Source organism: Cibotium barometz, chromosome 31 (genome assembly GCF_041138505.1).
Source record: "Cibotium barometz isolate CiBa-2024 chromosome 31, ASM4113850v1, whole genome shotgun sequence".
Lineage (NCBI taxonomy): Eukaryota > Viridiplantae > Streptophyta > Polypodiopsida > Cyatheales > Cibotiaceae > Cibotium > Cibotium barometz.
Genome location: NC_141076.1, coordinates 40,321,291 through 40,339,293, shown reverse-complemented (window position 1 = coordinate 40,339,293; position 18,003 = coordinate 40,321,291). Strand labels below are relative to the sequence as shown.

At 42.3% G+C, this 18,003-nt stretch overlaps 1 protein-coding gene across 1 annotated transcript; it reads right to left on the bottom strand.

Annotated features, from left to right (window-relative positions):
• Positions 1 to 13,579: 13,579 nt before the first annotated feature.
• Positions 13,580 to 17,057, bottom strand: LOC147620857 (cyclin-dependent kinase C-2-like). The gene is made up of 2 exons (XM_086825122.1): positions 16,355 to 17,057; positions 13,580 to 15,950 (listed from the first exon to the last, which is right to left on the bottom strand). The coding sequence occupies exons 1-2, from the start codon at positions 16,872 to 16,874 to the stop codon at positions 14,293 to 14,295; spliced, it is 2,178 nt and encodes a 725-aa protein (XP_086681248.1). The 5' UTR covers positions 16,875 to 17,057; the 3' UTR covers positions 13,580 to 14,292.
• Between the last annotated feature and the right edge of the window lie 946 nt (positions 17,058 to 18,003).

The window sequence follows — 18,003 nt, the reverse complement described above, 5'->3', positions numbered from 1 at the left end:
TCACACCTAAATCCAATCCAACTCACGAGCTTGGTATAGTTAGGTTAAGGCTACGAAGGTCTTGAAAGGATTTACACCCACCACAACAAGATAACATGGAATTTTGATTCCAAAAAAAAGATTTTTTTTAAAAACACGTGAAAGTGCAGAAAATCATTCATGACATGAACTGTTTTCTTACACTTCATATGCCGTGAATGTTTCTCTGTAATCTGATGGCCTCAGGAAAACAGATCGACAAAATCTGATGAAAACTTAATTGGGACATCAAAGTAGCTTATCAAATCATACATACATGCACTTAAGATCTGGAAAGCTCATCGAAGATGATCTTACACCTGACGATAGTGCATCGAATCACCCAGGATCTTCCTATCAAAAAAGTGTGGGTCAGGTCACTCAATAAGCACTCACTTGAGTGTCTTCAGGAATTTGGCCACCGTTGTTGAAACTAGTAGTGAAGAGTCCATGGAAGAAGGACTAAGGTACTCTAGGTTTGGGGAAGAGGAGAAACCACCCTCCCTAACCAAATCTAGTGGTATTATTGATATCGCCCCCCGGGGATGTTTTGGTCCCGAAACCAGTCATTGATGAGGAAGCGCAATCTATGGGCATGGGTCCGTTAACTAGCGCTGGACTTGGTCCAAGGCAAGAAGTGCCCATCTAAATGTCAAATTCAAGGCTGTCAAACACCGGCACCTCCCGAATGAGATGAGACATGGAAAGTGCGACCAGAACAGGTCAAGTATTCTTCCCCACCTTAGAGGAAGTAGAGTTAGATCTAAAAAGGATCGAGGTGGAACAACATCTATGAGAGTTGAGCTTAAGAAAACAAGAGCTCAATACTTGAAGAGTGAGAGCTGAACAAAAGGAGATGGGAGGTTTAAACCTACCCCAATCACGGGGTAAGGAGTTGGAGATAGTCATGGGAAGGAGTGATGGAGAAATTCCAAACTTAGAACCCATAAATGAAGAGCCTTGAGCTGAGGAAGGGTTTGTAACCCTAGAAGAAGAGGATAATCTAGCAAGAGCAGCGGGTGAAGTGGAGGACCATTTGTACACCAAAAAAGACATTGAGCAGATGATCAATGATCTTATGTTCCTATATGACATGGAACTTTTAATTGTGCAAAGGCGTGCAAAGGCAGCTAATGATGAGCCACTCCAAGGTGCAGTGGCAGGACCATCCCACCTAGAAGAGCCAACATAGGAAGAGGATGAGGTCTAGGTAGGGGGGAGCAATTCCTCACAGACCAAGGGTAGATCCAACCATTGACCTTAATGCAGCCACAAGGACGGATCTGTTGAATATGGCTAGAGAGATGGGCCAAGGAATGGTCAAGGAACTAGGCACTGCTATAGAATCCTAACCCTCCTAGATGAAGCCACACATCATTTCCAGCCTGTATGTGTAGAGGAGTGAGAGAGAGATTGCCTTGTGTTGTGGTGCGAGCGACTCTACAGTGACAGTGACAGTGTGGAGGTGGAGCTTGGAGGATTGGAGCTTCCGGAGCTTGGGGGACCTCAAGGGATGTGAGCTCGAAGCATTGGTAAGTACCCAACAATGGTTGTTGTCTATTTCTTCTTTCAATGATGAATGTTTAGAGTTCTCTCTTGGGAGGTGTGGTAGCCATTAACACCATGTCTCATAGGAAATTAAGTTATGACTTAACCCCATATCAATGTGTGCAATGCTTGTCGTGTGGCCCTCCTTTGTAGATACCTTTACTCTGAATCATGCAAATTCAATATCCAAGCCATCCTTGTCAATCAAGGTGAGTGAAGCCATATTGACGTGTAGCATTCTCCCTTGTAGTCTTTGTTTTGCTTTGGCTTCCCTTGCTTTGGATTCCTCCTAATCTTGTTTGATCTTTTCGTTGACTAGCTCTTTTTTTTGTTTTAGAAGATACTCTTGTGTGAGCATTTCTTGGGTCAAGAGTCCATAATATTTCTTAAGTTTTCTTTCGTTGATATACCCTTCCATTTCTACCCCTTCAGTTTCAATGCAGACTGACCCTTAAGGGGTGATTTCAAACACTCTAAAAGACTCTAACCCTCTATATTTTAGTCTCTTTTTCTTATTGCTTTCCACACCATACATGAGGACAAAGTCCCCTCAATTTCTCATTCTTTGTCAAGTTATGGTCAAACCAGTGTTTCTCTGTAGTTTTTCGACCATAAGCCCATGCAAGGTAATCAGCCAGGTTTCATCGAGTTTTTTCAAGTCAACCAACCTTTCAGCTAATGCTTTTCAGTGAACCTTTCTTGTACAAAAATTTGCAGGCTGAGAACTAAAATTCCATAGGCACTACTGCATCAATGCCATTAGCTAGACAGAAGGGAGTGTATCCCGTCACCTTACATGATGTGTGATAGGCCCATAGTGTGCAGCAGTCAGCTCGCGTTCCCAATCTGTGCGACTGGCTTCCAAAGTTTTAGTCAAGATAGTACATAATATCTTATTTTTGCTCTCAGCTTGGCCATTTTCTTGTGGGTAATAAGGTGATGGTTTGCGGTGTACTACAAGGAATTCTATAACACCTCATTAATGAAGTGTGAACCCTGATCTCACTGACTAATTCAAGTGGGTAGCCAAATCTAAAAATGGTATGTTCAGGTAAGAACTTGGTTGTAGTCCGAGCATCAGATCTTTTAGAGGCTCTCTCCTCTGCCCACTTAGTGAAATAATTGTTGAGATGTCAAGCTCAACATGAGCTGACACTCACGAGGCACCTGCATGACCATTCGACATTTACATCATTGGCGAGTTTGGTATCTAGCATCGACATATCTTCGCCAGAGATTCTATAACTGGACTACACCGACTCGTCCACATCTATCCACTCCTCTTAGTGTGTTCACATTATGGACCGACTCGTCCACATCTATCCACTCCTCTTAGTGTATTCACATTATGGACCGGTTGTATATACTCTATTATGTGTGTTAGTCACTTTATCTTCTTTGTAGACATCTTTTGTTGTGTGAAGAGGAAGAATAATTTTCAGCCTCTCACCTTGTGTGTTCTCTTATAGGGTTTGTGTGAGTGTGCATGTGCTTGCAAGAGCTTAAGCTCTCTCCTCCCCTGTATCTTTTCATGGTATCAGAGCCTAGTTCATGCTAAGGGCTGAGTGGCAAGCAAGAGAAGCACAAAAAGTGGTACGAGGGTAATAGCTTCATCTACTCTTCCCCCTTTGTGTTGGCTACTACACCCTTGTCAGAGCTCTTCGGGAGGCACCAGCAAATAAACTCCAATTGAGGAGCTTTCTTCATGGGAGAAAAGCTACAAGGCAACTTTATTATTTGTTGGACAATGTTTTGGGGCCGAAAACATGTTTCGGGCACGTCTCGACCTCCGTTTTTCAGTTCGCATGCGTTCACGGGAACACTGTGCGGGTAAGTTTTGATTCTTTAAAGAACTCTATTTTTTGGGAGTGCAGGAAGGGCGATTGTTTGTGCAAACACTGTGTGTAGTGCAAAGAGGTGTTAAAGTTGCCATTGGGTGTATGTATGCAAATTAAGGTCACTGGTTGTGATAGTTTGGGTGTAGTATAGTGCAGAGAATACAGTAGTTTGTGCAGGTCAAACAAGAGTGCTATTTTTGGTAAATTTGTGTTGCAGAAAAGATGTCAAATGATGGAAGAAACTAGATTGTTGCAGAGAAGCTTAACAAGAATAACTTTCATGCTTAGAGGTTTAGATTGACAAATTTCCTGATGGGAAAAGGGTACTGGGACTACATTAAAGGTGAACATGAGGAGGCACTAGAGATACCAAAGATGAATCCAACTACTGCAAATGTCAAAGAATTCAAGGATTGGAATCAAGGAGCAAGGAAAGTCATGTATTGGCTTTCTATTAGTATACAAGACGCCATGATTAGGCATATACAGGATGCCAAGTCACCTAAGGAGACATGGGACACCTTGGTAAAGCTGTATGAAACCAACACCAAGGCACGAAAGATTCAGTTAAAGAATGAGCTTCATACTGTGGACAAGAAAAAATATGTATGTGAATGATTATACCTTGAAGATCAAGGGCATTGTGTAATCCCTTTCATCAATTGGTGTTTCTGATGTGATGATGATGATAAGGTGAAAGTGTGTCTATGTTTTCTCAGGCCACAATACAAGGTGTTCAAGACGTCTATTCAGACTCGAGAGAACATTCCCAACTTCACAAATTTGGTGTCAATGTTAATCATTGAAGAGAAAGGTGAAGGTCAACAGTCTTCACAAAATAAAAACAGCTCAGAGCAGCAGGCCTTCTACACAAGTGCAGGTAGAGGAGGAGGTAGAGGTCATGGACGTGGCCAAGGTGGTGGCCGAATAGGTAATCAAAATTATGGGCAGCACAAACAATAGTAACAGTCCCAAGATTCACAACAACAGCACACAGGTGGAAGAGGCCAGTTTAGAGGCACGGGGAGTTAAAGACGTCTCGTGGTAATTGGCAAAGGCAGCATAATGATACGCAAGGCTGTTTTTACTATGGTAAGCCTGGACATGTGCAGGCAAATTGCTATAAGAAAGCATGGACATGCGAAATAGAAAAGTTCAACAAAACAACTATGCATCCTCTAGCAGAAATAATGAGGATAATGAGAGGTAGTTTGTTATTCAACATGTAGTTAATGATGTGTCTTGAAATGATGTAGCAGCATGTAAGGATGATGTATGGTATATTGATTCAGGTGCTTTGAACCACATGACAAGTCATGGTGAGTGGTTCAAGGAAACGAAGAGTCTTGAAAGACCAAGTTTTGTTGAAACAGGGGATGACACTGCTGATCCGATTGCCCATGTTGGAGATGTGCCATTGTCTATGCAAGATGGTAAGGTGAAGTACCTTGCAGATGTACTTCATGTTTCAAACATTACAAAGAATCTGGTTTCTGTTGGCCAGATGATTGAGCAGGCCGGTTTAACTCTGATAGCTGTTATGTAGAAGACTTTAAAGATAAGTACAGGTTGGTTGCAAAAGGCAATAGAGTGGCCAGATGATTGAGCAGGGTTTGCAAGCCCAGTTTAACTCTAATAGCTATTATGTAGAAGACTTTAAAGATAAGTACAGGTTGGTTGCAAAAGGCAATAAATTGGGCACAATGTTTACATTGAATGTAAATATGCCTAAAGTGAGTGCTACAATGTTTTCAAATGGTTCAAGAGTTGTTGTAAATAAAGACATTTGGCATAAGAGAATTGGGCATGTAAATGTGCAAAGAATGAAGTCTATGCAGACTAAAGAAATTGTGACAGGGCTGCCTAAGTTTAAAGTTGAAGGCATGTAGAAATTTTGTGAAGCATGTTAATTTGGAAAGCAAACAAAACATGTATTTCCACATGACAGAAATGTAAGCAGGAATGTACTAGATGTTGTGCATTCAAATGTATGGGGTCCTGCGAAGACTATGTCTATGGGTGGCTACAAGTACTACGTAACATTCATTGATAACCACAAGTGTGGGTGTATTTCATGAAGGAGAAGAGTGAAGCGTTCACTCATTTTTAGAATTTCAGAGTGATGCTGAAAAACAGACAGGAAAGCATGTAAAGTGCCTAAGGTCAAATGGAGGGGGAGAATACTTCTCCAATGAGTTCTCTGAATTCTTGCAAAATAATGACATTCAGAGACAATAAACATGTAGATACACTCCGCAAAAAAATGGAGTTGCTCAACAAAAAAACATGCACATTTCAGAGAGCACGAGCATTGATGGCAGAGAAGGATATGCTGCATAGCTATTGGGCTGAGGCTATGTCTACAATAGTTTATATCATGAACAGGACTCCTACTACAACCATGCATGATGTAATGCCGGAGGAGAAGTTTACTGGTGGCAAGAAACCTGATTTGTCTAACTTGAAAGTTTTTTGGATGTATTACATATGTGTATGTGCTAGATGAGTTACGTACTAAGCTAGATCCAAAAGCAAAAAAATGTGTGTTTATTGGGTATTCCCTTGTGAGAAAAAGGAATATAGATGTTATAATCCTGCTACACCTGAATTGAGAGTAAGCAAGGATTTTGTATTTGATGAGATGAGTAGCTGGTATGCTACTGAAAAAGATATTGTTGGGGCTGATGTAAGTGGAAATGTGGTTGCACAGAATGCAAGTCAGCAATCACATTCATTTAGTAGACCAGGAGAATCCTCATCCAGCGGTCTTGTAGATAGACTATGGAGTGGTAGCCTGCGTCATAATACCAGTTCTAGAAATGTAGTTGGTACATCACATAAAGGTAAAGAGAAAGTGGTTGAGCCCTTGGCATGCTTGATATTTCTGCAGGGCATTCTCTTGTTGATGGAGATTCTAGTGGCTGGGAGATGAGCCTTGATGAGGAGCTTGGGATTCTAGCAATGAGGACACCTGGTGTGAAGAAGGCTATGGAAGCCATGAATACAAAGCTACAAAGATCTGGAAGAGTCAAAAACCCTGTGCAGAGGTTGACTTATGATGGTTATGTGGCACATCACTATGCTTATATGGCAAAAGTTATGCAGGTTGTAGAACCTGCATGTTTTGATGAGGCTATTGGAAATGTGTGTTGGGAGAAAGCTATGGATCAAGAGATGGATGCATTGTATGGAAATGAGACTTGGGATTTGGTGGCATTTCCTAAAGGCAAGAAATCTATTGGCTGTAAGTGGGTGTATAAGGTGAAACATAACAGTGATGGCAACATAAACAGGTACAAGGCTAGACTGGTAGTAGCCAAAGGATATGCACAGACACATGGGATTGATTATGAGGAGACATTTGCCTTGGTTGCAAAGATGGGAACTATGAGAGCTGTGATTGTGGTGGCTGTAGCTAAAGGTTGGTTTTTACATCAGATGGATGTAAAAAATGTATTCTTGCATGGCGACTTGCAAGAAGAAGTGTATATGGATCAACCACCTGGTTTTGAGGATACAAGTCACCTCGAGTATGTATGTAAGCCTCGTAAGGCCTTGTATGGGCTGAAGCAAGCTCCTCGAGCATTGCATGATGGCAAGACTGCTGAGTATCTTGTCACTATTGGTTTTCATATGGCAGATGCAAATCACTCTTTGCATGTGCGCAAGAGTGATAAGGGTATTGTGATCATCACCATATATTTAGATGATCTTATTGTTGGGGGGGTGACAACTTGGATGAGATTGAGCATGTGAAAAGTCTTCTCAAAAGGAAGTTTGAGATGAAGGATTTGGGAGACCTATGCTACTTTTTGGGAATTGAGGTCATTCGCACACCTGAGGGTATTTGGCTATCGACTATGTGATGTACCAACTACATTTCTAGGATCCCACTATGTATAGGAAGATTGTGGGGAGGTTGATCTATGTCACGATCAGCAAGCCAGATTTGAGTTACACTGTTGGCTTAGAGAGCCAGTTTATGTAGGTTCCGTGCAAACCACATCTTGATAGTGTGCAATGCACACTTCGGTATTTGAGGACCACTATTGATTATGCATTGTTTTATGCAGTAAGTGTACCATTGGAGCTATATGGGTACACAGAATAGTGTGCAATGCACACTTCGGTATTTGAGGACCACTATTGATTATGCATTGTTTTATGCAGATTGGGTAGGTAGCATCTCAGACAAGAGATCTACCAGTGGATTTATGTTTTCATTAGGGAGTGCTGCTATGACATGGAGTAGCAAGAAGTAGTCCACAGTTGCCTTGTCGAGTACAGAGGAGCTGTGGTGGCAGCGTGTGAGGTAGCTTGGTTACGCAAGCTACTTGTTGCTGATTTGGAGTTCCATGTGCAGAGAAAGGTTGTCATATATTGTGACAATATTAGCAGTATACATACAGTTGGCAAGAAACCCAGTTTTCCATGGGCGGACAAAACACATTTAGGTACATTACCACTTCATCAGGGAGAGAGTCTTGGCAGGGCGACATAAACTTGGCCTACGTCAGCACACAAGATCAAGTCGCTGACGTCTTCATGAAGGCTTTGGGAGCTAAGAAGCTCCGTAGATTTCAAGATATGCTTGGAGTTCATGAGTTGGAGTTGAACTTGAGGGGGAGTGTTGAGATGTCAAGCTCAATATGAGCTGACACTCACAAGGCGCCTGCATGACCATTCGACATTTACATCACTGGCACCGACATATCTTCGCCAGAGATTCTACAGATGAACTACACCAACTAGTCCACATCTACCCACTCTTCTTAGCGTGTTCACATTATGGACCGCTTGTATATACTCTATTATGTGTGTTAGTCACTTTATCTTCTTTGTAGACCTCTTTTGTTGTGTGAAGAAGAAGAAGAAGAATTTTTAGCCTCTCACCTTGTGTGTTCTCTTCTAGGGTTTGTGTGAGTGTGTGTGTGCTTGCAAGAGCTCAAGCTCTCTCCTCCCCTACATTTTTTCAATAATCTGTAGATAGCCACGATCACATAACGGGCTTGTGACAGATGCGATGGTGGACTAATGGATCGAATAAAATCAATAGCCCATTTCTCAAAGGGTTATCTCACAATCATAGGGGTGTCCTTTTGTTGTCGAATAGAAAATCGTTGACATTCCTCGCATCTCTTTACAAATTCTATGGCATCCCCGAATAACGTAGGCCACCACAATCTTACTTGAAGTACTTTGCGGGGCGTAACTTCTCCCACAAAATGTCCTTCGACTATTCTTGCGCCTGCTTCTTCTAAGTTCGTGACAGACTCATCTTCTTGCACACATCTCTTGAGGATATCGTCCTTGTCTAGCTTATATAATTCTCCAGCAAAATCAATTGATAAGGTGCGGCCAACTTAATAAGCCAACGCATCCTTTCTTTATTCAAGGGTTGATCTTGTGGAAACCCATGAGCTAGATAGTCAGATATTTCCTCACTCCACGCAGGCACCATGTCAAGTTTGAATAGACAAGCATCTGGAAGGTCATTTTCAATGCATGTTTTCGATTCTCCATTAGGAATTCTAGACATATGTCTAGAATTATACATTAGGAATTCTAGACGTGAAGTCCAATTCTAGGAGTAGAAGCAAACATCACGTGATTCTTCCTGTGGTGCAAGACTTGTTGTCTAGATATAATAGGGCCTAATGGTCCACAAAGAATACAAATTTATTAGCTAGTAGGTAATGCCTGTATTTCTTTACAGCATAAACCATGGCCAACCCTGCATGCTCTGTGGTGGTGTAGTTTATCTCTTCATCATTCACTTGACGACGACTGGCAAAGCAAACTGGGTAATCCAATTTGAATTCCCCAGGTTCCACCAATACACATCCTATAGAAAAGTTTAATGCATTGATGTGCATGTGGAATACAAGATCCCAGTTGGGTGATCTCAGGATTGGTGTACGAGCCAGTGCATTCTTCAACTTATCATAGGTCTCTTGGCATTCCTCAGTCTATTCGAAGACAATGAGTAGTTTATACAATGGCCTGGCAATTTCAGCATAAAATATGATGAAGTGTCAATAACACCCAACGTGGCCCATAAACCACAGTACACCTTTGTAGTTGGTTGGTGGGGGTAATTCCAAGATCAATTGTACCCTTCTCTCATCAGTGGAAATACCATTTTTAGACACAATGTGCCCTAAGATCACACCGTGCACTTGACCCAAAATTGACGCTTTAAAGGGTTTAAGCATATACGATATAATTGACATCTTTCAAACACCTTCCTCAAGCAATCCAAGTGCTCAGTCCATTTTCTTTGGCAAAATCACGATTGGTGAAAGCCAATTTGTGTGCTCGATTTCATAAATCCGCAACAAATGAGTTTATCAATTTTTCCTTTACAATTGCCGCATATTTAGTATTCATCTGATACGGTTTTTGCCTGGATGGTCTCGATCCTTCCATGATTGATATAGTGTGTTGAACCACCTCAGGTGTGATACACCCTCATTTTCATGTATTTCCAAGCAAAACAATCCTTGAATTATTTTAAGAGAGCAATGATCTCTTCTTCTTTAGCCACACAATTAAGTCTTTAGCAATGTAGACGGGTTTGGTGTCCTCCCCTAGCTCTGCAATATCAACCTCCTTAAATTCATTTGGACCATCGTAAGATGTGAATTGGATATCTTGAAAAGATGCAGGGAGGAAGAGAGCTTGAGCTCTTACAAGCACACACACACTCACACAAACCCTAGAAGAGAACACACAAGATGAGAGGCTTAAAATTATTATTCTTCTTCTTCTCCACAAAAGGGTTCTACAAACAAGATAAGGGAAGTACAACATAAATACTAAATTACTGTGTACATGCAGTCCATAATATGAACATACTAAGTGAGTGTGAGTTGGCAAGATAAGTATGCCATAACTCAATGGTGAACTAGTAGGTTGGTGTAGTCCAGCTGTAAAATCACTAGTGAATATCTATCATGCCAGCATCCTACCAAACATGCCAATAATGTAAGTGGTGGAAACGGCCACCCAAGAATATCATAAGTGTCAGCTTGTGTTGAGATTGACATCTCAACACTCACCCTCAAGCTTAACTCCATCTCTAGGACTCCAAGCATAGTCTGGAATCTGCGAAGCTTCTCTGCTCTCAAGGCTTTCGTGAAAATGTCAGCAGCTACTTGCTCCTCTGTGTGCTTACATACATGAGATCAATATCTCCTGCTAAGACTCTCTCTCTAAGGAAGTGATAGTGGACCTCTATGTATTTAGTACGCACATGAAAAATCGAGTTCCTTGGCAACTGTATACTAAGATTGTCACAATAGATGACAACCTATATGTCAACCTACAATCCCAAATCACCAAGTAGCTTGCGCAACCAAGCTACCTCACACATGCTGCCATTGCAGTACCCCTATACTCTACCTTTGTACTTAACAAGGCAACTATTAGTTGCTTCTTGCTGCTCCATGTCCCAGCACCACTCCCAAAGGAAAACATAAATCCACTGGTAGATCTCCTATGTACGATACTACCAACCCAATCTACATCGATGTATCCAAACACCTAAAATTCTATACCAACCTCATAAAAGAGATCATAGTCTACTGTAGACTTCACTTAGCGCAATGTGTGTCTCACACCATCGAAATGTGGCGTCTGAGAAACCTACATAAACTAACTCTGCAATCCAACTGTATAGTTCAAATCTAGCCTGGTGATCGTCATGTAGATCAAGCTAACCACTATCTTCCTGTACATAGTGGGGTTCTCCAAAATCTCACCCCAGCAACTGCACTCAACTTGCCATTTAAATCTAATGACATAGAAATTGGCTTACAACCAGCCATACCATATTTGGACAGCATGTCCAATGCATACTGCCTCTGCGACATCCATATACCCTTGGCCATCCTAATGACCTCAATGCCATATACCCTTGGCCATCCTAATGACCTCAATGCCAAGGAAGTACCTTAGCTCACCCTAATCCTTCATGTCAAATTTCTACTTGAGGAGACATTTCACACTCCCCACTGTCACCCTCAACAATCAAGTCATCCACATAGATTGTGATGACCACAAGGCCCCTATCACTCTTTCGCACATAGAGTGAATGATCAACATCTACTACATGAAAACCAATGGTGATAAGATATTGTGCTATCTTATCGTGCCATGCTCTAGATGCCTATTTCAAGCCATACAAGCAAAATCAAGGTGACCCATATCTTCATATTCTTGTGGCTGATCCATATACACCTCTTCTTGAAAATCACCGTGCAAGAACACATTCTTAACATTCATTTGCTATAAAACCCATCCTTTTGATGAAGCCACCATAATAACAACTCTCACGGTTGCCATCTTGGCAACGGGGCTGAACGTCTCCTCATAATCAATGCCATAAGTTTGAGCATAACCTTTGGTAACCAATCTTGCTTTATACCTGCTAATACTTCCATCTGAGTTGTGCTTTGTTTTGTACACTCACTTGCATCCAATAGCCTTCTTGTCCTCAGGCAATGGCACCAATTCCCAAGTCTCATTTGCATCCAATGCAACCATTTCTTCATCCATGGTTTTCTCCCAATAGCTTCTTCAAAACATGTGAGCTCAACATTTTGCACGACTTTAGCCATATATGCATAATGATAAGCAACATAACCATCATATGTTAACCTATCAATAGGTTTTCTAAATCTCCCTGACTTGTGTTGTCTATGATCACTACCTGGCACTTTTGCAGCTTCTCTTACCTTTCTTACACTAGGTGTTCTAATGGCTAGAATCCCAAGCTCATCATCAAGGCTCTGCTCCGAGCCACTAGACTCTCCATCAACATAAGAATGCCCTGCAAATATGTTGGACATACCAAGAGGCTCACCAATCTTCTCTTTGCCTTTCCGTGATGTACCAACTACATTTTTCAGGACTAGTATTTTGGTGCAGCCCGCCACTCCATGGTCTATCAAAAACAGACCCAACACAAGAGGACTCTCTAGGTCCACTCAATGACTGTGATTGTTGACTTGCATTCTGTGTAATCACATTTCCAGTTATATCAACCCCAACGTCATCTTTCTCAGTAGCATACCAGCTACTCATTTCAGCAAACACAACATCTCTGCTTACCCTCAACTCACGTGTAGTAGGGTTATAGCAACTATATCCCTTTTGCTCAAGGGAATATCCAATAAACACACATTTGTCTACCTTTGGATCCAGCTTCGTACGCAACTCATCTGGCACATGCACATAAGCAATACATCCAAAAACTTTCAAGTGAAACAAATCAAGTTTCTTGCCACTGAACTTCTCCTCTGGCGTTATATCATGTATGACTACAGTAGGAGTCATGTTCATGATATAAACTATTGTAGAAATAGCTTCAGCCCAATAGCTATGCGGCATATTCTTCTATGTCATCAATGCTTGTGCTATCTTCTCTAACTCTCTATGCAATCAAACCTTGTTGTCTCAAATACCGTAAAGTATAAACAAGCATGGGAGTCTATACTTTATTCTACTACAAATGCTACTAGGGTGAACTGCCTTTTGATCGGCATGCATAGGGGATCTATCCGCTCAACCACATGTATATACCGTCATATTTTCGGATGTTTAGGAACTCCTTTTGCCATTTTGGTTATATTTCAAAGTCTTTAATTCTAGGCTTTGCTTCATCTTGGAATACCCATCTTGTGTTTTTATGAGATGCTCCCTTTTTCATCTGCTACATGCAATCATGTATGTGACTAAATGGATTTCAAGCATGTCTTGCAACAGTTGTAAATTTATAAGCTTTGTAACCGAGATGACACGTGTTGCCTTTGGCAACAAAGGTGCAGATAGTTGCACCATTATCTCATCCCTTTAGGGCCAATGGGCAAATCAAACCGCAGTTTTTACGAGATTGTTGGGTAGGAGTGAATCGTAGTAGCCGAGATGGCACATGTTGCTATTATACATCAACACTCCGTGTTGATGCTATTATACTCAAAATGTTGCTCGCATTTCATTATCTTACCTCATATAAGTTTTCCACTAAATTGAAGCAAATCTATTAACAAATTTTTTCCCATTTTAAATGCTCTCTTCTTGTCTTTATATTCTTGTGTTAGCTTATGCCTCCAAATGTGGACGCATGTAAGTAATCATTTTAGGTCTCTTTTTAAGACCATACTGAGATAGACAGATCTTCATGCAAAAGTCTTTCTCAAACAACAAAAGGCCATTACTAGCTAGTTTGCCTTTTTAAAGGCAAGACTTAGTCAAATTCAACCCACAAAATGCAACTTCCTTTTCCTTTGGCTTGGTTGTCCTTCCACATTCCCGCTAGTTAGGTAAAATCTCACTTTAATGAATTGATTTCCCTCTTCCCTTCTCTCTCTAGCCAACAAAGAGAAGCCTCTTATAGAGAAATTTGTTCTCGTTTTTATAGCACCTCATTAATTCAAGCTCTAATGTTCGATGAGCCTTGAAGTCCATACCAAGTTCTATCACACTATTGTGTCCATTAGCTTTCAATAAGCCTTGAAAACCATATCAAGCTCTCATTCTTTTGTGCATACACATGTGCACGCACAGAGAGTGTATGTGTACATGCACGCATGCTTGTGTTATTTAGAGTTTAAGCTAGACAATGAGCTATTTCATATTGATGTGTTTATATGTTGCTTGGAAGGATATCTGAAAAGAGGTCGAATTAAATGAAAGTAAATTGTATAGCTTTTATGTTTTCAAGTTAAGTGCCTTTTGAAAGGCAAATTTGAAAAAGAATTATCGTTGTCAAACTTGGAAGTCTTTTTAGCCCCCCTCCTTGTTCATTAGTGGGTGGGTGAAAAAGTGCACCACCTATGGTTTGCCCTTTTAGAAGAAACACCTGCCTCTACTAGCTCCAGTGTTGTTAAGAATCACTAGCATTTGTGCCTCCACCTCCACTGACGCCACCCACATTAGAACCTCTACCTTCGGTGACATCTATAGGATTAGAGGCCACTCCACTAACTCCTCCAACGTTAGAATCCTTACCCCCACTACGAGCATGGACATTAGAACCTCTCGCTCCACTAGCAACACTGACATTCAAACCTCTACCTCCCCTAGCACCACCAATGTCAGACCCTCTACCTGCACTAAACCCAGCAACATTAGAATCTCTACCTATACTGCCAGCAATAGAACCTCTACCGGAACCCCTGCTGACACCCATGGTATTAGAGCTTCTAGGTGCAATCACACCACTGTTGTTAGAAACACTACCTGCAATGATATTAGGAAATCCTTGACCAAAGACAAAATTTGCACCCACAGCAGGCGACAATTGCGCAACATTAGCACTTCCATCTGCCAAAAGCCCAGGTGGAACCCTTTGAGCAAAAATCGGGGCACCAAGAACAACCCTTTGCCCTATCTGACCACTACCAGCCAAAGGTGCTGCATATCCTCCACCTTGTGCATGACCATAACCTCCAACAAAAGCTGCTCCTTGACCCCCTTTGCTTTGTGATGAAATATTGTAACCTCTACCTTGTGCTGCACCTAACGAGTCCTTTACCTGATTGTGACCGCCTGCACCTCCATGTGGTGGTGGCCAATGATGACCGGCCTGCACAGGACGATTTGGTGTACTACTGCATGATCTTGGATGTGAGCTTCCAAGATGGGGGGTTGCACTGTGTAGAGCTGGGGCTACATTATGGACAGACTGATTAGTGATAGGCCCCGGCCCTAGTAAAGATTTCTGTTGTGAAAAGATCGACTGGGCGGATGGTAGTTGAGAATTCTGAGGTTTCCACATCTTGGGCATCCACCCTTCTTGCTGCTGCTGTTGCCAACGCAGGTGGTGCGGCTGCTGTTGTTGCAGCTTATGCTGCTCGCACTTGGCCTTAATTTGAAACTCATGAGATGCTTCACATTTGGGAAGACGCTTGGGTGAGCAAGGTAAAGGCTCATTACAGAAACAGCCTGAATCCAGAGCTTCCTGGGCTGTTATCCTCTGTCTAGGATCCAATGTCAGCATGCGGTCGATGAGATCAAGCACATGTGTATCAAAATGTTTGAACACCTCTCGAATCTTCCTGTTCATGGTCAGTGTCTTCTTGAAGTGCCTGTATGATGGAAGCTGTGTAACTCCAGGCCAGCTTATTTCATCCGGATAGCCGCAAAGCTCGTAAATTTTGTTTATTTGCTCTACCACAGTTTGACCAGGCAAAATTGCCTTTCCCTGCAAAAGCTCTGCAAATATGCATCCCACAGACCACATATCGACAGCCGGCCCATACTGTGTTGAGCCCAGGAGCAGTTCTGGAGGCCTGTACCATAGTGTGATAACATGGTTAGTCATGTCAGCAGCACTAACACGACGCATACTCGGACTAACCACAACCCGGGCTATTGATCTGGCCAGACCAAAATCTGCAATCTTCAGAATTCCATTGTTATCAATGAGCAGATTGGAGCCTTTGATATCCCTGTGCAGGACATCATGTGCATGAACATGATGGATCCCAGTTAGCAATTGCTGCATGTAACACTTCACTTGTGGTAGCGTAAACTTCATACCTGGCCCAAGAGTTGCATAACACAAAATCTCAGAACTTTAAAAGACAGCAAAAAGCCAATTTACCACAAAAAAGCAGATAAAATTTTGAATGATAATTTAGAAAACTACAGGGTTTTTTTTTTTCGAACACCTCAAAGAAAAAATGATACATGTGGGTGAAAGGTTGAAAAGGAGAATTTTGCAAATTTTTTATACCCTTGATATTTTTCTAGGCTGAGTGGTAGCTCTTAACCTGTGGACTTTTAGGTCTCAGTATTATCATAATAATTAAACTCTCAAAGTTATAAATTTTGCAGATTTTTTTGGAATTGTGTACAGGTAAAAAGAGAATCTTGCAGGCCCATTGTAAGCAGTTTGCAGGATTCATGTGAAAACTGGCAGAAAGCAAGGTGGTGGTACTGACCTGGGCGTTTAGACAAGCCAGATAGATCATGGTCCATGTACTCAAACACCATGTAGATGCTACCAGAGTGCTTGTTGTTGGCAGCGTACTGATGAGCCTTCTTCTTCTTCTCTTCTTCTGGATCTCTCGAAGTTGTTCTGCTGCACTGATGAGCTTCTCTCCTCTCCTTATGAGCCTTTTCTGCAGTGGATCTGCTGCTGGCTTGCTGAGGTCCAACAGAGGCCACGATTTCTTTGAACTGGATGATGTTGGGGTGTGCGAGCTTCTGGAGGAGCTTGATCTCGCGGAGGAGGGAGATGGGGAAGCCATCTCGGCTGTCACTGACGGTCCTGATCTTTTTGAGGGCCACGATCTCTCCAGTGGCGAGGTTCTTGGCCCTGAACACCTGGCCGTAGGTGCCCTCCCCTACCAGCTCCAGCTTCTGGTAGGCCGAGTCCACGTCCCTGCAGCCAAGCGCAGGCCACTCTCCCAGGTTCAGCCGATCGCGTGCCATCACTACCACCATAAGCACCATCATCATGATTATAGCAGAATCCCATGGCGACTGCTGCTGCTGCTCCCCCGCCGCCTGCTGCAGGTTAGCCTCTTTGCCTTCCTCTTCTCATGTTAATTCAGCTCTTTCATTGATAGCCTTTCACATTCGCGACATGCAATAATATATTACTGGTACTCAACCCGCCCTTCCTTTGCTAAGGTATGTAAAAGACATTAAGAAGCGGGACATGAAGTAAGAAAACAAAGGGTGGATTTTTTTCTTCTTATTTTTTAGAAATCCAAGATTTCTCTTTTCTCTCCTTTCCTTGTGCCTTGGTTGTAAAAAATAAGCCACCAAAACGCCGATTGAATTAATATTTCATTTCTAAATTTGATACCTAAGTTAAGTTCAGTTCCAAAGTTAAGTTGGCGTCGAGTTTTATCGTTTTTCCATGCTTTTTTCTTTCTTCACATTGGCTTTCCTTCGCGATGGTTGCCTCCTCAATTATGGGATCGTCATTACGTTGCGCTTTCCTTCTCGATGATTGCATGGCCATCTAGCCGCCTCAATTGTGGGGATCGTTGGTTTTCGTCATGGTGTGGTGTCGCTTCTTCATGGTTGTTCTACAGGCTTCTCGTCATGGTGTGGTCGTCAGCTTCTCTATCGCTCCTAGGCATTTTGATGTTGCCGGTAGTTGTGCTTGTTGGGCCGTCCGATGCTCCTTCCTTCTCGTGTTCTCGAACGTGCACGCTGATGGATCTTCTGTTTCTAGTTCTGCTTGTCGGGGCCGTGCGCTACTGGTTCCTTCTCGTGTTCTTGAAGGTGCACGCTCATGTATCCTCTATTTCTTATTTCGTTGTTCGCTGCCAGGATCGTCTAGATGGCGGCATCTCACGCATGCGTTCCTGATTACAAGCGTATCATCTTTGACGTGTTGTTGTGCATGGGTTTGCATATTGTGCTGCTATGTACTATGCGTGCATGCAGCATGTGGACTCCCCGTGCATGCAACATGTGGCGGCTCTGCTTAGTTGTATCACGATGTTCGGCTTCTTGAAACTGTGGACTTTATAAATACAACCTCTTGTTGCTTCTGCATGTGTGCTTTTGACTATGGCACGTAGAAGGTGTCCTCTTCGTGATATTACGAATTTTGCTCCTGTCAGTGCTTCTG

Coding starts and splice junctions, on each gene's coding strand:
- LOC147620857 (XM_086825122.1), bottom strand. CDS start 16,874: ATGATGATGGTGCTTATGGTGGTAGTGATGGCACGCGATCGGCTGAAC. Junction 15,951..16,354: donor TGGCTTGTCTAAACGCCCAG/GTCAGTACCACC, acceptor CTCTTGGGCCAG/GTATGAAGTTTACGCTACCA.